Source organism: Pan paniscus, chromosome 8 (genome assembly GCF_029289425.2).
Source record: "Pan paniscus chromosome 8, NHGRI_mPanPan1-v2.0_pri, whole genome shotgun sequence".
Taxonomy (NCBI): Eukaryota; Metazoa; Chordata; class Mammalia; order Primates; family Hominidae; genus Pan; species Pan paniscus.
The window spans coordinates 105,365,328-105,390,024 of NC_073257.2; the positions used below are offsets into that span (position 1 = coordinate 105,365,328).

Consider the following 24,697-nt stretch of genomic DNA (forward strand, 5'->3'; position numbering starts at 1 on the left):
GAATTCCCAGGCTGTGTGTAGTATGGCTGCTGGAGGACATCTGAGCAGGCTAACCAGGGTGGGTGGTGGTGGGTGGCTTGATAAATAGTACATACTAGAAATAAGAACAAGAAGAGAACATATGCTTGCTCAGGGAAACCTGTGGGCTTTAAATGCCTAGCTTCAAATCCTACCTCTGCTGCTTACCAGCTGTGGGACTCTAGACCAGTTACTTCTCTGTGCTAAGTTTTCTCATCTGTAAAGTGGTGATAATAACCCCTCCCATCAGTGTCGCTCTAAGTGTCAAGTGAAGAAATATTTAGAGAGCGTCTGACATGAGTGCATCGCTCCAATGCCAGTATAATAATAATGATGTATTATATTATTAACTTTATCATCACATGCCCATTAGCTGTTCACCAGAGCACCTCCACCCAGCTCAGAGATGAGTAAGGCACAAGTACCCTGACTTAGAGCCCCCTACCTGTGCCCCTCCTAGGTTCCCTCCTCTGTCTCAACAGAGACCACTGCCCCATGGAACATCTTTGACTCACCCCACAGAAGCACAGGGGAGGGGAGTGAGTGTGATTCACCATAGGGTGTGATACGTAGGATGCCCCGAAGGCTCCCCTCTTCTCCCAGACCCACTGGGTATGCCCTTGGCTCCAGTTCTTTAAGGCTTTTCTATAGAACCCATATGAAAATGCAAACACTCCTGAGATGAAGAGAAAGAGTCAGACAGTGCTTCTGTGGTGGGTGGGCGATGTGTGCTAGAGGGTGGGCTTTGGGCTCTGTATCTGCACTGTCCACAGAGGGACAGTCCCGGAGAAGGTGCTCAATACGTTCTATTGAAGGAGAAGCTGTGAGAGGCCTCCTCTCTGCCTCCTCCCCTTCTCCTTGCACTCTGGTGTGTGGACTGGTCCCTGCCCAAAGAGCCAGGAATGTTGATCCATTTGAGCAGAAAACAGACGTGAGAAAAGGTGCTTGAGTCATGACACATGAAGCACCTTACCCACATGTGTCCCCAAACATCACATTTCCAATCCCAAATTCCAAGAAGCAAATCACATGTGGTCTCTGGAAAGAATTCTTCAGTCAAATAAGGTTGAGAACCACTTCTTTTGCAGTTCTTCTGGACAAACTAAAGGTTCTGAGAAGTCCTGCAATTATAACTTTTAAACCCAAGTGTCTTGGTTTTACTAAGGAATATATTTTTTTTTCTTGGAACATCAATTAATATCCTGTGGAAGACACCCATATTCTTTTGAAGGTGATCTGCCATGATGGATAGGACTCTGAGTAACAGCCACGCACATAGGAAAGGTTGTTCCTTCCTGAATTCCTGTTCCAGAGTCCCCAAGAGTCTCTGCGGAGAAGAAAGCTACCCCCTAAGACTGAGGCCATGGACTGGAGCCATCTGGGGACTGCAGAGCCGGCATCTCCTTGGCTCCACTCTGCTGGATGAGGGGAAGTCTGCCCATCCGCCAGACAGCGATTGGCCGAGCAGAGCCTACAGCACCCCTTCCTTCCAGGGTGCCTCCCAGCAAGACTTTTCCTGCCACTTAATTAAGCTTGTGCCTGGCTCCTCTGAGACGAGCAATTCAGACAGGGTTGCCTTTCTCCCTTCAAAGCTGGCTTTCCCTGCTTCCCTGTCTCCCTCATGGGAGCCCTCCTTCCTGCCCTGCGTGCCTTTTCCTGTCTAGACCTCGGGGCTGGATCAGTGGAAGAAAAGGAAAACGATCATATTGCGGTGCCAGAGGATTACTTCCATTCCCTGGCCCGGGCGCATGGCCTTGGGTGTGCAGCATGCCGGGGGGGCGGGGGGGCGGTGGTGGGTGGGTGTGTGCAGGTATGTGTGTGTGACGCATGACAGAGAAAGAATACATAAGGCTACAAACCAACAAACCCGAGAAGGAAAGAAGCATATGGGCAAGATAATAAAGCCAGAAATAAAAATATATGCCACGCAACAAATAAGAACACAGTATTCTCTCACTCAGCAAGGTTCTGAGAACAAAACATCATTTTCACAAATGTCTCAGACAGAGAACATTTTTCTACAGGTGATGGCTTTGCCACAAATGTGAAACATCACCAAGGCGGTTGGAAAAGCATGGGGCTTGGAGTCAGCAGAATTTCTAGCTAAATCTCGGCTCTATCACTTACCCCACCTCTATTAATAGAGCTCTGGGAGCCCTGTTTTCTGCACCTGTACAGTCAGGTTGGTAATCCCTGCCCTGAGCAGCTAATAAGTTTGACATGGAGATGGAAATCAGACCGTGGCGTGCCACACAGACACTGGGGTCAGATGGTCTGAGTTCAAATCCTCATTCTTTTTTTTTTTTTTTTTTTTTGGAGATGGAGTCTTGCTCTGTCGCCCAGGCTGGAGTGCAATGGCACGATCTCAGCTCACTGCAACCTCCACCTCCCAGGTTCAAGCAATTCTCCAGCCTCAGCCTCCTGAGTAGCTGGGATTACAGGTACACACCACCATGCCTAGCTAATTTTTGTTATTTTGTAGAGACGGGGTTTCACCAGGTTGGCCAGGCTGGTCTCGAACTCCTGACTTTGTGATCCACCAACCTCGGCCTCCCTAAGTGCTGGGATTACAGGTGTGAGCCATCGTGCCTGGCCCTCACTCTTCTCTTAACAGCTAAGTACATTAAACACTGAGTCTCGGCCGGGCGCGGTGGCTCACGCCTGTAATCCCAGCACTTTGGGAGGGCGAGGCGGGCAGATCACAAGGTCAGGAGATTGAGACCACCCTGGCTAACACGGTGAAACCCCGTCACTACTAAAAATACAAAAAAAATTAGCCGGGCGTGGTGGCAGTCGCCTGTAGTCCCAGCTACTCGGGAGGCTGAGGCAGGAGAATGGCGTGAACCCAGGAGGCGGAGCTTGCAGTGAGCCGAGATCACGCCACTGCACTCCAGCATGGGTGACAGCAAGACTCTGTCTTAAAAAAAAATAAAATAGGAATAATAATAGCACCTCAGAGTTGCGAGATTTTTTTGAGATATTTTATATAAACAAACAGCTCCGCAGCCAGCCAGGTGGGAGGGGGGTCCCCGGAAAAACTCCAACTGGCCTGTGCTCCTATAACACTAGTACTAATGCTGTCTGTCTACCCTGCAAGCTATCAGAACCAAGCTTCTTCACTTCTGTGAAGTTCTTTTATTTTAGGTTTATCTATTTATTACCTGCTCCCCTGTCTAGAATGTTTATCTAGTTCACAAACACAGTTTCAGAGCCTAGGACAGGGTTGGACACATATTAGAGTCTTCATGCATATTCCGCGGAGAAATGAAGGCCAGAAAAACATTTAAGAATGTATATTACCTGCCAAAGACTGGGTTGAGAGTGTTGGGAATGTAGTGATCTCGGTCTTCAATGACTTTTTTGCCCAGTGTTATTTTTATGTAAGGATCACACTGTGGGACAAAATAGACGGGATGTTACATCATTGTAGGGCGTAAGGTGAAGTCAAGTTCAGGGACAGACTCAGCTCGCCTCCACACCCACTCCCAGCTGATGACAAGGCGGCCGCCATGGCACCCCGTGCCTAAGACAAGGGAGCAATGCTCTCCTTTGGGTGGCATGCAGCCAGTTGTGTGGGTGCAGGGGTGGTGGCAGGGGGTGGGGGGGAGTCCTGGCTCACACCTGCAAAATGAGAAGGATGAACCAGGGGACCTTAAGCCCCCGCAAGCTCTTAGATAAATCCCCATGGGGACAATCCTCCTGAATACATTGTTTTGATGGAGTATCTTTCCCCTAGTGAGATAACAGACGCCCAGAAAGAAAGAACATGACAATTATTGTGGCTGATGACTGTAATTATCTTGCTACAGGAGAAGGCCCCACACCCAAACTCTTACCAGGCCATTGTTGTCCTGGGGCTGGAGCTCTAAGCCTCGAACAATGTAAATCCTAACCGTGCATTCCTGTGGGACGCTGTCAGGTAATTCCCGAAACTGTCTGGGAGGGGCTGGCACGCTGGGGTCATCTGGCAGAGGGTAGATCCGAAAGGAGCCCTAAAAGAGAGAGACAGAAGGACTCACAGGGCCCTGGGTGGCCCAGGTAGAGGGCTCCTGGGAAGTCCCCTCCTCCGCCAGGGGTGTGGGATTGAAGGATGGAAGGCTGCCTTTTGTGAAATAAATAATGTATATTGCACTTTGCATATTTCCAGTAGGGAAAGTGAAATGATTCTCAAGTAATTATTTGAGAGCTCACAGGGGAGAAGAGAGGGCAGAGCAGAAATTGGGAGTCAAGAGGAGAACATGGGCCAGTGTGATGGAGGAGGTGGTGGTGAGAAAGAGTGAAATACTGCACATTCTTTGAAGATAGGAATAACAATAATTACATTTTAAACCCAACGAAATACCAACAGTGATTCCGCTTTTCCTGTAGCACCTCTGTACTCCACCTCCCACTCCCAGGCAAACTCCTGTTTATCTTTCAAATCTCAGCTGAAAGGTGTCACTACCTCCAGGAAACCTCCCTGACTGCTCCTGGGCTTGGTATGTCCTCTGGGTGCTCTCATCCAACCCCATACTCACCCCTGGCACAGCACTGGCCTCTGCATTGAGATAATCTATTTATTCTCTAGATCCTTCATTAGACTGTGGGCTTCTAGAGACGGGTGAGGGGAGCATAAGGTCTTGTTCATCACCCTATCTCCAGGGCCTAACACAGGACTAGGCATATAGTAATGCCACAAAAATTGTATTTTGAAGGAGCGAGCCAACAAGACCTGCTGGAGAGGCCACATATTTTGCCTTAAAACCAGGAGAAAGCACTGAAGCCGGATTCAGAACATACAGGTCTTAGTTCCAGTGGTCTTTATTCAGTCAAGCAGCATGGAATAAGCACCTACTATGTGCCAGGTACTAGGGACCCACAAAAGAACTCAAAGACTCCCGTCTGGCACAGTGATGTTCAGTAGGGTTGGCTCTTGTGCCATATGTGATTGCTTGGTGGGAGGCTGTACTGAGAAGGATTTGAGACCACACATCGGGCATCATCCTCTCGTCCCTTAGCAATGTCTGCTACAGGCAAAGGATTATAAAGCAGCAGCAGCACATCTGCCATGACTTTGCCAAGCGTGGTTGCAGGGAGGGGCAATTATAAAGCAGATACTTTCCATGTGTAAGATGCTTTCATGGAGGCATGAACCCAGACCTGTGGGAGCCCAGAGCAGGAGTGAGTCACGCTGCCCGAAGCAATCAGGGAACACTTGACAAAGAGAGTGACATTTGAGCTGGCGCTTAAAAGAATGAGTAGGACTTCGTCAGACCACAAAGCAGGTAGAAAGGGCACCCAGGGAAGGAAGAAGAGCCTGTCCCAAGCCTCCGACTTATTGAGAGGACAAGGTGTGTCCGGGGCTTGGGCGAGGCTCTCCCAGGCAGGAGGGTGGAGTGTGTGAGGGGGAGGGAGGCAGGGGACCATGTAGCTTGGGAAAGACTGGCTCTGCCTTTGAAAGGAGTTGCGACTTGACTGTGAAAACCCAAGCAAAGCCTTTCAGTAGTCCAGAGAGAAGATCAGATTTGGTTGCATGGAGGCTGGAGAGGAGTGTGACGAGAAAGGTGACAAGGACTGTCAAGTGAGAAGTTGTCACGATGATCCTGCTGAAAGCATGGTAGGGGCAGTAGGATGAGGAGAGGAACTAGATCTTGGAGAGACTGCATCTTAGGATTCAAGGCTGCCTGGCGTGAGCAGGGAGGCAGGAAGAGATGCGGAGATGGCTCAGTCAAGGCTGCTTGGCGTGAGCAGGGAAGCAGGAAGAGATGCGGAGATGGCTCGAGTGCTCTGGCCCCCCTCCCTCTTTTCCTTTCTGGCACCTTCCAGCATCCCTCAGAGGCTGCAGGATGTGCCCCTACCTAGACCCTGGTTGTCCTTTATCCTAGGCCTATATAGAAAATGATGGTGGATTTTAAATGGGACCAACACACATCTTACTCACCTTAAACTCTCCAACCACAGAAGGATCTTCATTTTCATCCGACTTGCCTCGGTACAACTTGAACGTATCTGAGAAGTCTGTCAGGCCCTCAAATTCTGCTACATTTTCTAGTTCGCAATTATATATCTGAAAACCACCAACAGAGTCTTAATTTCTCATTAAAATGCAGGTAAGGTCTAAAATCAAAAGGGCTGACAGTATCAAGTGGGCCTGAGGTTGTGGATGGGGCGACCGGAACTCCCAAATCGCTGGCGGGAGTGTAGACAGATACAACCACTTTGGAAAATGTCTGGTAGTTTCTTTTGGAGTTAAGTAGCCACCTATTCTACGATCTAGAGATTGCATTCCTAGGCATTTACTGATGACAAGTGAAAACACATACACATGGTAGAAGAATGTTCACAGCAGCTTCATTATCAGGAGAATGGAAAAATAACTTGTGGCATATCCACACAATGGAATACTACTCAGCAATGACAAGGGAAAAACTATGAATACACACCACCACATCATGAGTCTCAAAACTACAACGTGGGGATAAAAGGCCAGACACACAAAACATAAATCATACAAGTCCATTTAGAGCAAGTGTAAAATCAGGCAAAATCAGTTTGTGGTGAGAGAAATCCAATCAGTTGCTCCTAGGAGGTATGAGGATAGTGGAAAATTGACTGGAAAGGGACACGGGGAAGTTTTCTGTGGGAATGGGAATGTTCTGTCTTGTTTTGGGTGGTGGTTCACATAGGGTATATACAATAATCACAACTTGTTGAATGGATCACTTTATCGTATGTAAAATATTTCTCAATTTAAAAAGCAAGAAGGGAAGAGGATGAAGGAGGAGAAGGAAGGAAGAAGGCAGGAGAAAAGGAAGAAGGAAGGGAGGCAGGTAGGAGGCAGGAAGAAGGGAGGGAAGGCAGGAAGAAAAGAAGGAAGGAAGAAGGAAAGAAAGGAAGGAAAGAGAAGAAAGGAAGGAAAGAGAAGGAAGGAAGGAAGGAAGGAAAGGAAGGAAGAAAGGAAAGAAAGGTAGGAAGACAGGCAGGCAGGAAGGGAAGAGGGAGTGAGGGAGGATGGAGTGTGAGGCTGATCCTTCAGCCTCATTGGATCATTTTTCTGAATGAATGGTCCTTTATGTGCTAGTATTTCTTAAGCTACACTGAGAGGTTATGACAATAACATGAAAAGGTGTGGGTTTTTTTTTTTTTTTTTTGCTTTGATGGGGAAAATCATTTCAATGACCAGATATTTCTCATTCTAAAGTTTTTTTTTCTCATATACACTGTTCTGAAAACTTTAGCACTGCTTCTGCTTGAGGACACTACATGCTGAAAATTGAATGAAGAATTAGAAAATTCAAAACATGAACAGAAAGCTCAGAGCTAGTCAGCCGTGCCCAGCTCAGTCGCTTGTCTTCCTGCTGTATACATGTTCTCATGGCTGTGATTTTATGCTGCATACATGTGACAGATTCAACTTTTCAGCTTGTGAAACCAATCCCTGTTCAAAGTACACAACAAAGCATGTTGACATCTTGTGTCATTCTGCAAAGAGCACTATGACTTCTGGGTTTCCCTGAGTCAAACTGGATCATCGTGGCCTAATTAGTGTGGTGCCAGCCCATTCCCAACCATCTGCCAGATGCCTCCAAGCCCCAATGTGGCAGTCACGTAACCATAACTCAATAGCTGTCCTCAAGTCCCTGGAATCTTGGCAAAGCCGAAACTCATGCAAGAGGGCTCTCCGGGAAGACAGAGGTTTTCCTGGGCCCTGCTCATTAGCACCCACCCAAGGGACCTTTTAGTCATCCTCTTAGCTCTGCCTGTGGCCAGTTTCAAAGGATGTCGATTCTCCACCCACAGCAGCACAGATCCAGGTACCTTGAGCTTGGAATAGCCTTTCTGAATATACTGTCCGCATTTTTCATGTTCCCCTGAGGAAGCATAAAATTTACTCCACCAGTCCACGATTTCTTCCTCCTAAAGACATGCCAAAATGGAAAAATCTTTAGTGATGTCCTGGATTTCCAATCGATGCAGGAAAATGCATTTGTAATAGTTAAGAAGAAATAGGTTCTTCTGACCCTGTTAAAAGTGAGATTATATGACTTTTGTTTACATGCACAATGGACAAAGCATTCACGACTCTCCTACTCAGAAGCTAGAGGTGAAATGGCCATTCTGGGCCGATGAAATGTGTTTGGCTTTAATGCCCACAATCATACTAGATAATGTTCTTATGTCTTTTACACACAGTCTATTAATTTGTTGGTTTTTACATTTTTATTCTGTTGACTTCATATTTACATATACATATAAATTTAAAGAAAACCTCCAATATGTGTTTTCTACTATCTCATTTTCTTAGCCCTTTTAGCCAGTAATGCCTTGTAATACAATACTCACTAGCTAAAAATTGGAAAAACTGGTTTTAATTCAAGTTCCTTCCTTTATGTTATAAGCCATACCCTTATGTTACAAGCTGTACTGGCTTGGGCAAGTTGTTTAACATCTCTGAGCATCAATTTCTTCATCCACTGAATGCAATAATAACACAATGGACAAAGCATTCACATGCTGCCTTCATCTACCTGCCTCCATGTACCTCCAAAAGTTGTTCTGGAAATCATATGGGATCTTTAGGAGAAAGAGCTTTGAAAATTATAAAACGTGAAACGAAAGGCAGGAGGCATCATGGTTCAGTTAGACCAGGGCTCCCAACCTATCCTAGGAGATGCAATCAGTCTGGGGTGAGACCAGGGCATCCAATAAGCTTTCAGAAGTTCCCCAGGAGAGTCCAATATGTAGACAGTGTTGGGAATCTCTGGTTTGAATGGGTAGTTCTTGGTTGGGCAGAAGGGACAGCATGTCAGAGTCACTTGTGGAATATTGTCAAACTATAGGAGGCCTCCCACTCAGATTTATAACAAGAATAGATTCTTATTAGACCCACCCATTGCTTATTTTAACCTACCTTGGAAATAATAACGCCAAAAAAAAAAAACAAACAAAAAAACACAGAATGTCACCTGCAGTAGAGCCTCTTGGGGGAAAGGAAGAAGGGACAAGAAAGGCTACCACTTTTTTTTTTTTTTTTTGAGACGGAGTCTCACTCTGTTGCCCAGGCTGGAGTGCAGTGGCATGATCTCAGCTCACTGCAACCTCTGCCTTCTGGCTTCAAGCGATTCTCCTGCCTCAGCCTCCCGAGTAGCTGGCACTACAGGCATGTGCCACCATACGAGGCTACTTTTTGTATTTTTAGTAGAGATGGGGTTTCACCATATTGGCCAGGCTGGTCTCGAACTCCTGACCTCATGATCCGCCCACCTCAGCCTCCCAAAGTGCTGGGATTACAGGCGTGAGCCACCACTCCTGGCCTTAAAAGGCTACTTTTTATTCATGTTATATTATATGTTACATTATATGCTTCTTATTTGTGTGTGTGTGTGTGTGTGTGTGTGTGAATGCGTGTGTGTTACACATACTTACACAGAATTACTTCCCCTTTATGGGTCAGCAACCTACACATGGATTTAGTTCTTTTTTTAAATTTTGACAGAGTCTCACTCTGTTGCCCAGGCTGGAGTACAGTGGTGCAATCTCAGCTCACTGCATTGCAACCTCCACCTCCCAGGTTCAAGTGATTCTCGTGCCTCAGCCTCCCGAAAAGCTGGGATTACAAGCACTCACCACCACGCCTGGTGAATGTTTGTATTTTTAGTAGAGACAGGGTTTTGCATGTTGGCCAGGCTGATCTCGAACTCCTGGCCTCAAGTGATCTGCCTGCTTCAGCCTCCCAAAGTGCTGGGATTATAGGCATGAGCCACTGTGCCCGGCCCCCCTAGATTTAGAAAAAAATTATTCCCAGGCTGGGCGCGGTGGCTCACGCCTGTAATCACAGCACTTTGGGAGGCTGAGGCGGGTGGATCACGAGGTCAGGAGATCGAGACCATCCTGGCTAACACGGTGAAACCCCGTCTCTACTAAAAATACAAAAAATTAGCCGGGCGAGGTGGTGGGCGCCTGTAGTTCCAGCTACGCGGGAGGCTGAGGCAGGAGAATGGCGTGAACCCCGGGGGGCGGAGCCTGCAGTGAGCCAAGATCGCGCCACTGCACTCCAGCCTGGGTGAAAGAGCGAGACTCTTTCTCAAAAAAAGAAAAAAAAATTCTGGGCAGAAAATACATGAATCTTAAATGTAGCAAAATGTATACCATAGTTACCTTTTCTGTCAGCTGCTCGTGCACATGTCCCGTGAGGAAGAGGGCAAACCATATAACAGGTCACATAGATATGGAGACCCCAGGAACATGAAGTTTAAAGAGAAAGAAGGAAAAATTATTATTCATGCATGCCTTATATTATCAACATTTCAATGGGCTAAATTATTTAAAATTTTCTAAGTCAGGATGAGCCCACAACTGAACCCACCTTACTGGTTTCTTTTCTGAAAATATGCAAAAGGTTACACACAGTATTATAATGAAAGGCTTGGAAGTAGCCCCTTCCCTGCCCCTCATCTCATGTTTTCGATGGAGTTAGACATTTCCCAGTCGGGAGCACACAGCTCACACAGGAGCAGGGTGTGGAGCTGCTCATCCCCCTACCCCAGACCTTACGTTCCTTTTAGTTCCTAAAATATATCTCCGAACTTGGTCTAATTCTCCTCCCCACAAAAAACTGTCCTGTCACAAGATATGTTTGACTGCAATGTTATCATACAGGTACCCCCCAGCCATGCCTATGTTACAGCACCAAATAAATACTCATCCATCAAAACTGCTTTATTATGAGGATGTCAAGTTTCCCATCGGCCAAATCCTTTCATGTGATTTTTTTTAATGGAGAACCCACCCCAATCTGAGGGCCCATCCAGGAGATGAGAGAATGAAGAACTGGGAAGGGGGGCTTGAATGTGGTCCTGGTATCTGTTAGAGCATTAGCCAAGCTCGTCCTCAGCAGCAGTTTGAAGACATGCTGCCTAGACCCCTTTCTGAGATCTTAATTTTATGTTCATCCTGAAGGGCTCTTCCTCCGGTTGCCATGTGAGAGGCCATGGAGCTGCTTCCGTAGGTGCCCCTTGGTATTTTCCAGATTGATTTTTGTTCAGCACAATGCAATTGCCAAGAGAGGCAGAGGGACAGATAGATATATCAATTCTTCCTATTAGAGTCATACCAAAGCAAGATTAAGGGTTAAATCATCACAGCTGAATTGAGATTTTGGAGAGAGTGATTTTATTTCCAAAGTACTCTTACATTCTCAATGGTTCCTGAGATCAGATTTTTAGAATCTGTTTGTTCACAATTCAAACCATTTCAAGGAAAATAATAGTTCATGATTTAAAAGGCTTTTTTTTTTTTTTTTCAGACTAAGTTTTGCTCTTGTTGCTCAGGCTAGAGTGCAATGGCGTGATCTCGGCTCCCTGCAACCTCCGCCTCCCAGGTTCAAGCGATTCTCCTGCCTCAGCCTCCCGAGTAGCTGGGATTACAGGCGCCTGCCACCACACCTGGCTAATTTTTTGTATTTTTAGTAGAGACGGGGTTTCACCATGTTGGCTAGGCTGGTCGCAAACTCCTGACCTCAGGTGATCCACCTGCCTCAGCCTCCCAAAGTGCTGGGATTACAGGCGTAAGCCACTGTTCCCGGCCTAAAAGGCATTATTTAAGACAAGTTGGTGATTTTAAACTTTAGAATTAGTATGGGAGAATTTATTCATGCCTACGTGATCATTAGTTCATGTGGAAAGGTAATGGAAGCAACTGATGTGATTTGCTTTATTATATCTAATAATAAACTTGCAATGGGAATCAAATCATTAAATGGCACAGAAGATTCTTCTTTTAGGCTTAAAACAATCACGTTTGTTTAAAGATCACTTTTCACTCCAAAATCTACTAATGGAAAGAGTTATAAGAATAATTCAAGTCTTTAGGCCAAGGTCCCACAGTCCCAGGCAGCCTCATGCATTTGCTTATCATACATACATGCACTGTCGCTGGAGAAGCCATTTTGCTGAGTGCTGTTGACATACTGCTTAAGCACTGGAATTGGAAGGTAATTGTTGAGATGGCCATGTACGCATGTCCATGTTATCTGGCTAGCACTTGACCAATTTTCCCCGAAGACTTATTTCTCACTTTTCTTGTGATAGTGCTCAGCCCATTTGTTAAGAATTTCCATGGACATCACACAGTAATGCCATGAGTTTCCGGAGTGTGACACTGTCACTCAGAGACACAGCCTCCAGCCCCCAGCAACAGCATAGTTATTTTTGAGGCATTCCCTCCATTTACCCAGATACAAGGCCTGAATTGAGGAAGTGGTAATACATGCGCATTACATGTACATTACATATACATGTAATACAGGACATCAGCAAGCTTGTTATTGGCTCTTTCAAAGTGCAACTTTGTTCATTTGACTTTGTACAGATGTGCGATGTCTACTTTGATGAACAAGTGGACTCAGATTTTTAGAGATTTCAACCAGCCTTTCTTATCAACACAGTGTACCTCAATTAGATGTTAGGAAAGCGGGCTGATTAAAGCAATTTACAATACAGTGGGAATGACTGATACTACCATCACCAATCCTGCTATGTTGCAATGTTTAACTCTATGATGTAAACTGAACTTTCATAAAGTGTTGCTACAGTAACATAGTCACATTTCTTAACTATGGTTAAGAAGTGAATGAAAATACTGGCATAGCTTGTTGACTTTATTCTTCTCCTGTTCCTCAGTTGTTCTTAGGGCTACTGAGTACACTGAAGGCATGTAATAAGAATTGACTGACGATGAGAGATGGCAAACCTGGAGGCAGATTATACAGCGAGATCTTAAACTGTCTTTTTCTAGAGCAGTTGTAAAAATCTACAGAAAAGATCTTAAGTATATTAACTTCTGCCAAGGCTACTACTATCTTATTAGGGATATTTGGGGTGGTTTACAAAGTGATCACAGTAGTTTTGGCCTATGGGATTGGAAATTTGATATTGTCGTTTGTGACTGTGTAGGATTCACAGAGAGTAGAATCAAACACACTGCTGCACAGTGCTGGCTGTGGAGACTATATTTTATATGGTCCAGTTGTTAGTGAGTTTAATGCAGTGGGAAGGAAGTAGATTTTTTTTTAAGGCACTGTTTATGGACATAACATATTAAAGTGCAATCATGTGCATTTTTGGGCTAGTTTGCACATTAAAACACGCTGTGAATGTTCATCATAAATGCCAAGAGAAACAGGGAGATATTTGGTGTTTTCTTTTTTCTGGGCTGAGGCTTTTTTCCCCCTTTCCTTCATGTAGAAGTGGCTGGAATAGCTAGTTCTAAAACAGGGCCTTGAGTGAATATTTCAACCAATTTCTTCACTTCAAAACCACAGTGAAAATAAAAACCTGGGTGTCCCATACACTGATAAATATGGTCATTAGAAATTTATCAAACAATTCTGCTTTATGTAGGGGGAAGAATCTGGCGTGTTGCATGTTACCTCTGATCTGAATGTTGCAATGCTATAAATTTGCTTCTCAGACTTCGCTTTCTAGCAAATGATCTTTCTCAGACTGTCCACACCTGTGGTTCTCAGACCTGCCAGCATATTAAAATCATTTGAGGAGATTTAAAAACATACTGATATCTAGGTCCCTCTCCCTCTTGGGAGGTGGGGCCTGGGCATGGGTTTTATTTTAAGTATTCTGGGTGACTTATTAGTGAGGGTTGAAGACTACTAGTCTACACAATGTCATCATAACTGTTGATGAGTGCAAGATTTAGACTCTTGTCTGTACTCAGTCCTCAATAAATGGATTGGCTGATGATTATAATTGCAACAAATTGTTGTTTGACTGAATTCACCAAATGCTTAGACATCTAAGCATAGAAGATAAAACTGACAGCATCCACTGATCAGCTCTGAAGCCTACCTTAGAAGCCAGTAATGGTTTGGTGTCTTCCATTTCGATAACGATGTCCCGGCATGGTGGGGCAGACAGAAGGGAGGCTGCAAGACAAATACTTTCTTAATCTAAGATACTTAGAGAAATACAGTGGTGAACATTCTACTCCAAGTTCAAGTTTAACAGCCATAGGGTGGATGGTAGAGTTTATTCTTGGATGAGACTTACAGAATAGAGAGGACAACTCCTGAATGTAGAAAATAAACCAACAATCCATCACGTTTCCCCAAACATAATATAGTTTTAGACATTTTCTAGGGGATTATATGTCCATTACTGTTTTTAGACAATTAGTCCAGTGCCTATACAGAAAGTGCTCAAAAAACAATTGTGTCAATACATGTCTTTAGAGGGTGCAGGAGTAAGTGGGGAACCGACATTTTTTAATTTCAATAGCTTTTGGGGTACAAGAGGTTTTTGGTTACATGGATGAATTCTATGGTTGTGAATTCTGAGATTGTAGTGCACCTGTCACCTGAGTAGTGTACATTGTGCCCAGTATGCAGTCTTTTATCCCCCTCCCCCTTCTGAGTCTCCAATGTCCATTGTACCACTCTGCATGCCTTTGTATTCCCATAGCTTAGCTCCTACTTATAAGTGAGAACATACAGAGAGCCTACATCTAAAGGAGTCTTCTTTTCTTGAAGTTTGTTCCTAAGAAACAGAAAATAAAGAAGAGAAAAATAAGAAAAAGAAGGGAAAGGAGGGGTGAGAGGCCAGGGGAAGGAGAAATATCTAATGTAGATAACAGGTTAATGGGTGCAGCAAACCAACATGGCACGTGTATACCTATGTAACAAACCTGCACGTTCTGCACATGTATCCCAGAACTTAAATTAAAAAAAAAAAAAAAAAAAAAGAAGGGAAAGGAAAGGAAAAGAAAAGCAGGGTGGATTGTTATATATTTCAGGCCTGAGGTTCCAGTGGCTTATTCAGCCCTTATTCTCAACAGCGTATGCAGAGGGAGAAGACACATGCCCTGACTTTATGTACAATTCCCAGAATATCTGTGACTCAGGATTTGGGGGTTAGAGCATGGACTCAGGAGTAGTCCCTGGGCTTACTACATTTGATTCAGCTAAAGGGGTGGGGGATACCAAAGCCTCACCCTGGGGCGGGGGTAGGATGAGAGGTACATCTCCCATTTATTGAAGAAGCATCAAACAGGAAGACATTTAACAGAAGGCCAGAACCTAGGCAGAACAAACTCTGCCAAGCCAACAGAACTTTCTGTTTAACCACCCTGGCAATTGACATACAGGACATAAAGGAGGAGAAACAACAAACCTTTTTCGGTACCCACCATGTGCTGGGCACTGAGCTAAACACTTTACTTACATGACCTCACTTAATACCTCAATAGTCCTGTAGAATATGTGCCATTATCCCTGTTTTAAAAATTTTAAAACAAACAGAAGCTAAACAGCAAGCAAGTCACTTGCTTCAGGTGAAACAATTAGTGGTAAGTTGGGGAGTAAGTAACCTAGGTTTGGCTGACTCCAAAGCTTGTGTTTTAGCCACTACACCAGAGCCTGGAGGAACCATCAGGGGGATACCGGGGAGGAGGGGAGACTGACATTTCCTGAGCATCTGTGATATATCAGTTACTGTGTGAGGTAGTTTTAGATCCATGTGGCACCCCTAGACCTGTAAGCAGTCTCTACACTTCCAAGACAAGCTCCCCTGCAGATCCTGACAAGTCCAACAGTACAGAACAAGACAACCAGAGGGCAGGGACACAGGAACACAACTGAACATAAGTTCTTTCCTAGAGGATCAGTTCTCCACTTCACCCTCCTCATGGAAACAAAGCCCAAGGGACAGGAGGAGAAAGTTATTCTGTGTGCTTCCAACATGAGGCCATCCAAGTGCCCTCAACTCTTAACCTATCACTGGTTTTATGAAAGGACCAGATTTTCCTTTTCTGGGGCTCTCTGAAGCCTTGACCACACTCTACATTGATTACACAGAATTGCTAGCCAGGGCAGTCTGCCTTGGACCCAGCCCACCCCTGAGCAATAGACACAAACAGGTCCACGTAAGTGATTCTGGGGCCAGAGAAAGCGTGTAGCATTTGTACCCTCTGGGTGATTTCACATATTTGGACCAAAAAACCTTCTCTCATGAAAACAGTAAGAAAAAAAAGCCAGGAAAGTGGTTTCTCTCCATTTAGTAACCTCAAATGAAACAATTCCTGCAATTACAACAATCCTTGTTGTTATCAAAAATGCTATTTTAGGCACCATCAATTCAGCATAAAATGTTTTATATGGGACATTTCTTAATAAGCACATGTAGAGTTTTGCTTAAATGTGACTGTGGATTTTTTTCCTCTTCTCTGAATCAGGGATCGAGCATGCTTAGTCAGACCTACACAACAGATGAATTTCAGAGGCTCTGTAAAATCAATACCAACACTTATGAAAGTTTTAATAGAACTAGTTAGTGACACAGCTGCTTAAATAGAAGACATCTGCTTCAGTCTTGAAGCCACCAAGGATCAGCTGAATGAGGCTGTTCCAGCCCTCCCATGGTGTCTAATTTATGAGGCCAGGGGCCCTGGGATCTCTTGCGCTGATGCAATGTAGCCCCCAGCCCCTAACACAGCCCCTAGCACATGGTAAGCTAAAAGCAAGTAACTATTGAATGGGTAATTGCAAAATGCTGTATCACTAGCTATTATTTATTATGGAAATCTAAAGTAAGTATTATGCCCTGCTCTATCATTTACATATTAATTATATGTGATAATGAGGTAGGCCAACAGGTGGAAAGCAATCTGAAATAAAATCTCCTCCTCTCTCAGTGTTCATGGGGTCAGGGAGCTTCCTGTTTTCCCCATCAAGGTATTTATCACACCGGACTGCAACTGCACACTTCCTCGTTTGCCTTCCCCGCTGGACTTTTGCTTTGTGAGAGGGGAACATGGCTTTCTTGGTCCCCACTGTCCCCAGATATCTAGAACAGCACGTGGCAGTCAGTGAGTGCTTCCTAACCATTCAGTGAAAGGCAGAGGAAATGACTTCATCCCCATCACTGATGTGGGAACAGCTCTCCCTGCTTTGCAAGCTGCTTGTTGAAAGGTGAATAGGGAACATTCATGAGCACTTAACACTTCCTCAAAAGAAGTCTTACATTCACCCAGGAGCAGGACGCTTCAGAGAGGAATCCCTCGAGCATGCCACCCACCCCTAAAACAAGGCCGAGATTCCAGACCAGCTCTGCCACTTACGAATGATAGAACCTTAGGAAAGTGCCATAACCCACCGCAACTCACGCAGTTTGCTCATCCGTAAAATGTAGACAATGAATCCAGGACTTACCTTGAGTAGGTTTGTAAAGAGTAATTCAGAGCCATGCATGAAAAGCCCCCAGACTTATGCACAGCCTTGCATGTTACCTTTGAGCTGTGGGACGATGTCCTCTTTCCCTGCATAAGGGTCACAGCGAAAGCGGTCCAGGCGCTCGATGGTGCACTGGCCGACGACAGGCTTCCGCCCAAACTGCCTGTGGTCGATGACCTTGATCACCAGTGGGGGCATGTACAATTCCTCCTTGGGCAAGAACTGGGGGTCACAAAGGTAGGTTTCATTTCTCAAGACCAGACAAGGGCAGCTTTGAGAAAAATTCCCCAGATGGACCGGTCCAGATTCTCTCTGCCACACAGCCCAGAGGACTCGCAATAGTTCAGTTACTCATGTGCCAGGCAAGGAGCTCCGTGCTTAAGAGTGTGAGCTGTCAGCCAGACTGCCTGGGTCAAATCCTGGCACTGCCACCATGAACTACCTGGCTAACCCTTCCATGCCCCCATTATTTCATGAGTAATAGTAACATTGTTGAATTACTCTATGTGAAGAGTACTTAGAATAGTACCTGACCCATGCTGTGTCCTGTAAGTGTGGAATCACTGACCCATGCTCTTTACTCTCAGTCACTGCCCTATACTCTTCCCTGTGCTCTGCTTCCTGGGAGGGGACATGCACAAGGCTAACAAGCCCAGGGCTTTGGTCATCTACTAGCCAAGTTCTGAGCAGACTTTAGAAATGGTCAAGACAAAACTGAACTTCTAAGGGAAATAACTGTGGCTGAGAGTCTCTTTGCCCTGGAAATTCAGTGTAAAAATGGATTGCTACTTTCTCCTCAACTCCGCCTGGCTCCCTCTCATGGAATTTGGTGGCTTTGCTGACAATGCCTGATTGGGGAATCATGAGCTGACCTAGGGGCCCAGTTGGTATGTGGTTCAGGTGAATTTCTATCTCTGGCTTGACACAGGAATAGAAGCTGGGGTCACCTGAGTGGTTTTTCTCATCTCTGCTGACCAAGGCTAGATTCCAGACTAGAACTTGGAAGGTGAGGGAGGTGTGGGGAGTAGACAAGGATAGGTGGAGTGGCCCAGGGACAAGCACTTTGGGACCCTGGCTGGCAGCATCCCAGTGGCTCACCGTCTGTCGCATGATAGGGAGGGGAGCATGGGCATTGGGGTTGTAAGGACCTATGTGCCAACTCTGGCCACTCACTTGCTAGCAACATTCCCTTGTGTAAATCTGTTACCTCTTGCTTTTCCCCAAGGTGGGCATAAGAGAGGTGAAAATGTTCACCCTGCAGGATTAAAGACGAGGTGTACCAAGTAAGAATGCACCAAGCCCTGCACTGCAGCTGTCACTAGTTAGGACATAGTCACTGTGGTATGGAAGGTGTGGCCTAACACTATGACACTGGATAAATCATTTCCCCTCTTTAGGCCTCAGTTTCCTCCTCTGTAATGTAAAATAAGAGGTTAAAGCACGTGACCCTAGAGTTCAAGAGCACTGTATTGGACACATCAAGGTCAGGAAAATGACTGGGGTGGGGAAAGGAAGGTTCTAGGTCTTCCAACACTTCAAGGTAAGAAACTGTCTTTATGTCACCTATTTATATAATAGAGTAAAAAAGAAAGATTTTTTTTTTAAAGTTAAGAAATTAACTGCTTTAAAAATGGAAAGACTGGGTGGCCTCTTCTCACCCCAGGTATTATGGGGTCTGTGATGGAGAGCTGTGAACTGGATCTGATGCTCTCACATCTTTAACAACCAGAGGGTAGCCTCAATGGACCAAAGAAGGTGCCATCCCAGGGGCACCTGGAGGTGGGGCACAGTTACGGGCTGCCAAGGTCATGGCCCTATCACCCCATATACCTTCCCCCACAGCTGCCCCTTCCCCAGACAGCCAGTCCTTATCCAGAAGGTTCTGGTCCATGCACAGTTGTAGGGGGTATATCTGGTCCATGCATGACTGGGGGTTAATATTCTGCCCTCATGGGGTTGACCAACAGCCTGTAATAGATAGCTGAATAGATGGAAAGTTTACTGGAGAAATAAGTAAGTATTGCTCACAGATATTTCTGTGCCACTGGAGTTATTTTGAAGCTTTAAGAAATCATCACTACAGTGGGAGAATTTAAGGGGAAAAAGTCATTGACAAGCTGAATATAAGGCAGGGTTTTTCTATTTGTCAGATTTTGGAAATAAACTCTGTGTTTGCGTGTGTGTGTGAGGCATATACTTTCATATTTCAACGCACATGGGTGATCACAGAGAATCGATACTGTACCACTTTCATGAAGAGAACAGAACTTGGAAAGTTGGGTGTCTTCTTAAGGTTTTTGATCACCACCGATTCCACCCTTTCTCCTCCACACTCCACAACAAGACTGGGGGATGTGATAGAAGCCATCTGGAAGTTTTTCATATTTCTTAAGCCCCAAGCTAGAATCTATGAAAACAATTTAAAGAGAGGGGAAGGTAACTCAGCACTTTAAAAATAATATTCAAAAGGAAAAATTCTGTCTTAATTACTGGCAAAGTCTTTAAGATTAATTTGAACATTATCCTAGTAAGCTTGTAGGTAATCCAAAGAAAGTGGTTTTGCCCCTTTCTTTCTCCTGCCTGAGCCCCTAAAAAAGCAATGCAGTTAAGAGTATAGGAATCAAATCCTGGCTGTGCCATCTAATAGCTGTGTCAATGCTGACAAGGTAACTCACCTCCCTATGTCTCATCTACAAACAAGACTGATCGTATTATCTGTCATAGGGTTATATTGATGACCACCTGTAAACTTTTTTTTTTTCTTTTTTGAGACAGAGTCTCACTCTGTCACCCAGGCTGGGGTACAGTGGCACGAACTAGGCTCACTGCAACCTCCACCCCCTGAGTTCAAGTGATTTTCATGTCTCAGCTTCCCAAGTAGCTGGGATTACAGGTGTGTGCCACCATGCCTAGCTAATTTTTGTATTTTTAGTAGAGGCAGGTTTCCACCATGTTGACCGGGTTGGCCTCAAACTCCTGACTTCAAGTGATCCACCTGCCTTGGCCTCCCAAAGTGCTGGAATTACAGGCGTGAGCTACTGCATCCAGCCCACCTGTAAACTTCTTAACATGGTGTCTGACATGCAAGCATTTCGAAGTGATAGCCTCAGCCTTTGAGAACTCTTAGCAGGACAGCCAGAGAAGGGAAATCTTGGGGTGTTAACAGCTGCTTGACTGGACGGGGAAAGTCTTGAGAGTGGGCCAGACACTGTCTATCAAGCCACCTTGTTGGGGTCATCAGCTTGTATCTGACATGTCAACATTGCTCACTGCTCCCATCCAACTTCCATCTCTGCCTCCCTGCCATGCCCCCATGTCTCAGCATATACACCGTCATTCTCTTCTGGTCCATCTTCCCTCTCCCAGGTCTCCAGTTGACCTGAAAAACTCAGAAACCTGCTGGCTCCCAGTAAATGAGGAGTTTAGATGCCCTCAGGAATGTTAGAATTGACCTGTCCTTGTTGCTTCAACAAGCCTTCTACTACTATGAATACCTCCAGTTTTTGGACAAGTTGTAAAGGAAGTTGGAGATAGCAAGAAAATATGCAGCAGGATTCTATGTTCTATACGAAAGATTCCCGTCCTGCAGTCACATCCGTTTGATTTAATGAGTAACACGTGGGGAGCAGCATACCTCAATGGCAGTGAGCTGGACCACAGGCCTTATCCCCTGGGGGACCATGTATAGATTTGGCGCCCTTTGAGGGGGAAGAATGGGAAGGTTGGAGCCATCCTGTGAAACAAACATGGATATGTCAATGCCTCACATTAGTTCAAGCAAACAGTGCCTAGAATTAACATGCATTTTAAGCAGCTGACAGAATACATGAGGAAGAACACAGCAATGTACCTTGCCCCTCAGAATCAGCTCTGCAGTTACAAGAACATCCCCACAGGCTTTGTCTCCATTCATTACTGGGTGCCAGAGAAGTTTGGGTGTGATGTCCATTTCTGAGTTCAGTTTCACCACAGGAGAGAAAATGCTTCGTCCTAAAAATTCATCTTTGCCCTAGAGAAACAAAGTGATCCTTAAATTCCCCGACAATCATCCCTTCAAATCTCCATCATCCCCAAGTTATCTTAGAAATTCTAAACGACCTACCACTTGGTCATTGTCAAAAAGTTCCATGATAACTTTGGGTGGATTCTGTAGAACTGTTTGGGGTTCCCCATAGATTTCAACTTCATCGAATATAATTGTCTGGTCCCACGTGGGATTCAGGGTTGAATGGATGATCTCAGTGGTTTTGCTCCGATGGAGGAAACAGATATGAGCATATGGATCTAAAACAGAAAAAGAGAATAACAATGGGGCCACGGCTAAAATCTAACTCCCCAGAACCACTCAGTGCAACCATATTCTTTTCCTCCAGATATAATGACAGTGGGCTCTCACTACCTGCTTGGAGATAGGGTTTCTAGGGAGCAGGGAGTTCCCCATGGAAGGTTCTGGCACTGCAGCAGAGGCACCTGAAGCGAGACCCTGATGTGTACTGAGAGGTCACTCTTTAGAGTATGTCCCCACCAAGGTTAATGGGGCCCACAGTTTTTCCCTGCAAAAGTACTACACTCATGGTTGAGTGAGGCTCTGCAGTCAGATACACCTGAGGTCAACACCCACCCTTCACACCTGCTGCATAACTTTGAGGGAAAAAATAATCTTCCTAAACGTTGATCCCCTCCTCCATGCAATGAAAGTAATATCTGCTTCACGGTGTTGAGAGGATGAAATGATATAAGGAATGTTAGCTATTTGGGACAGAGCCTGTCCTATAGGAAGTATCTGATAAATGCTAGTTTTTATTATAGTTGTTTCTAATGTTGATGGTAATCGATTTATTCAGCAAATATTTATTGAGTTCCAGGTCTCAAGAGTATAACAGCAGCCGGAAAAGCTCAGATGCTCATAGAGTTTACAATCTGTGACAGCAGAAAACTTTGTCTCACTATACTTAAGGATGGAGAGAAAGCAATATTATGTATGGAGAAATAATCCATGTTCTCCTCCTTGCTAAGTAATTTCATCAAACTTTTTGCAGTTGCCTGGGGGCTGACTTATCTGAAAAATAACACAATATCTAGCCTGAAACTCTTGTATAAGCCAAAAGTGCTTGGTTTCTAGCAGTGGAGCCATCATATGAACCCTTTGCTTTTGCCCTGATGATAATTCTTCTATCTCAAACTGCAAGGAATGTGCTTAGAGTTTTATGAAGCTTTAGTCAAGAACTTTGGAAAGATGTTTTTTTTTAACTTTCAGTGATAGAGTGCCCCCTGGTGGAAAATATTTGAAAATGTCTTCAAAGACCCTGTTGGAGATGTATATTGCAGAGATAACCTTGAATCTGCTCAAATTTCTAAGAAAAGGAAACCATTCACAAATATTGGTAAATATTAGTGCTTGGAACACGCTTCAAAATTGATGTGAGCACATGAGAGTGTCAGTCAAATGCTTTAACAAACTTTCCGTTTGGAATAAAAAAGTGCAGCTCGCTGCCAGCACTCATTTCTCGGGGCAAATGGGAAATGGGTTAAGAGGTGTTTTCATAGAAGGCCCAGGGAAACTCTGCTGGGCTTTGAGTCCCAAAGTGGAATTCTCCCCAGATAGCCTGAACTATCCATGGTTCAGCTGCAAGGACTCAAATCCCCAGACAGGCGTGTTCTCCCCTCCTCCCCCATCCCTTGCCAATAGCCTTCCTCTCAGAACCAGTCCGAAGCAACAAAAGCAGCTAGGTGTCAGTGCAAGAGAAGAAAAAGCCTCATGGTTTTATGGTATTGGGAATGTGGGGAGCAGGCAGAGGAGGAGATTAAAATGAACGCCAAACTGCTCAAAGCCTGGTGCTGTAGGCAAATGGGCAAATTTGTCATCTTTCTGATACCTTGAAAGAGCCTGCAAAAAAACTTAAAGGATCTTAACTTACCAATCAACCCGAGGGTCCAGGGATGAAAACACAGCCATGTATATAAACAGAGATGAGAAATCACTTTCTTGGTGCTTCTTATTACTTAATCAATTAATATCTATTAGTACCAAAAGTATCTTCTATGTATTACTAGGACCCAGCAATGGTGCCTAAAGCATTCAGTGATGATTTATCTAATGACTGAGCAGTTTGCTTCAAGCATGCAAAAATAACCTCAACATGTAAAGGGTTTTTGTTGTTAGAAATGACAAAAAGCATTCACTCGAAACACAGAAGCAAAATAGCATGCTATGTAATCATGTGTAGCATGTAGATTTTTTTTCCTTTACCTGAAAAGCTATCCTTGTCTAAAGCCAAGAGGTTTCTGGCTTGATAGACATAGCAGCGCAGATGGTAGATGTAGACTCCTAAAAAAACAGGATAAAGATTACTTACAAGAAGCGTAACACTGTAAACTGCTATTTTACTGGAATATTTGGAAAAAATACATGTTTCTGATAAATGGGTCACTTGAATCTATTATAGTTCCCCACAGTAAAGAGCACATAGAATAGTGATGATGTGGCCTCCCAAAGTAGTTCTATTTCCTGTAAAATAAAACTTATTTTTTAGGCTGGGTGCAGTGGCTCATGCCTGTAATCCCAGAACTTTGGGAGTCCTAGGCAGGCAGACTGTTTGAGGCCAGGAGTTAGGAGACCAGCCTGGTCAACATGGTGAAAACTTGTGTCTCTACTAAAAATTCAAAAATTAGCTGGGCATGGTGGTGCACGTCTGTAATCCTAGCTACTCAGGAGGCTGAGGCACAAGAATCACTTGAACCCTGGAGACGGAGGTTTCAGTGAGCTGAAATCACACCACTGCACTCCAGCCTGGGCGACAGAGTGAGACTCGGTCTTAAAAACAAAAATCCTATTTTTAAAAAATACTACAGTAAGCTCAATGCAAAGTGTATCAATCAGGAAAACATTACCTTTGTTATAAACTAACTGAATTTAGGGTACTGCTTATCATCACAGACCTTTAAAATGAAACTGGGTCTCCAGCAGTTATAGAAACGGGGCTTTCTATACTACTTCAGCATCAGATCTGGGAAACAGTTAACATCTAAAAGATTCTTTGACATTTCAAAATATTCATACTCCTTTTATTATTATATTCTCTCTGTCTCTATCACACACACATTCACTCTCTCTCTCTCTCTCTCTCTCTCTCTTTGTGAGATAGCAGAGCATTATGATTCCGTGCACAGATTCTGGGAGCTCTACTACCTGAGTTCAAATCTCTGTAGTGCTTACAAGCCATAAGACTTTGGGCAAGTTATTTAATCTTCCTGTACCTTGGTTCCTTCTTCTGTATAACGGGAACAATAATAGCACCTACCTTACAGGGTTGTTAAGAGGATTAAACAAGTTATAATATGTACAGGTCCTAGCCCGTGCTAAGACCTATATAAGCATTTGCTAATATTATTGTAGAGCAGGTCTGTCTCATTCCAAAAATCCTGAAAATTATTATTGAAATCAACCATTATTTAAATTTT

General features: G+C 44.5%; 1 protein-coding gene across 2 annotated transcripts in view; it reads right to left on the bottom strand.

Annotated features, from left to right (window-relative positions):
- MYOF (myoferlin) overlaps positions 1–24,697 on the bottom strand; it is a 175,798-nt gene that overhangs the window by 23,483 nt on the left and 127,618 nt on the right. The window contains exons 32-43 of one of the 2 annotated variants that reach the window (XM_003825366.4): positions 23,487–23,564; positions 21,339–21,520; positions 21,087–21,245; positions 20,871–20,969; positions 19,482–19,643; positions 17,293–17,458; positions 13,860–13,936; positions 10,156–10,167; positions 7,816–7,914; positions 5,939–6,064; positions 3,855–4,010; positions 3,319–3,410 (exon numbers count right to left, since the gene is read on the bottom strand). In XM_003825366.4, the coding sequence (XP_003825414.2) occupies positions 3,319–3,410; positions 3,855–4,010; positions 5,939–6,064; positions 7,816–7,914; positions 10,156–10,167; positions 13,860–13,936; positions 17,293–17,458; positions 19,482–19,643; positions 20,871–20,969; positions 21,087–21,245; positions 21,339–21,520; positions 23,487–23,564 (1,408 nt within the window). The remainder of the gene's footprint in view (positions 1–3,318; positions 3,411–3,854; positions 4,011–5,938; positions 6,065–7,815; positions 7,915–10,155; positions 10,168–13,859; positions 13,937–17,292; positions 17,459–19,481; positions 19,644–20,870; positions 20,970–21,086; positions 21,246–21,338; positions 21,521–23,486; positions 23,565–24,697) is intronic. The other variant, XM_063607824.1, reaches the window with a different exon arrangement.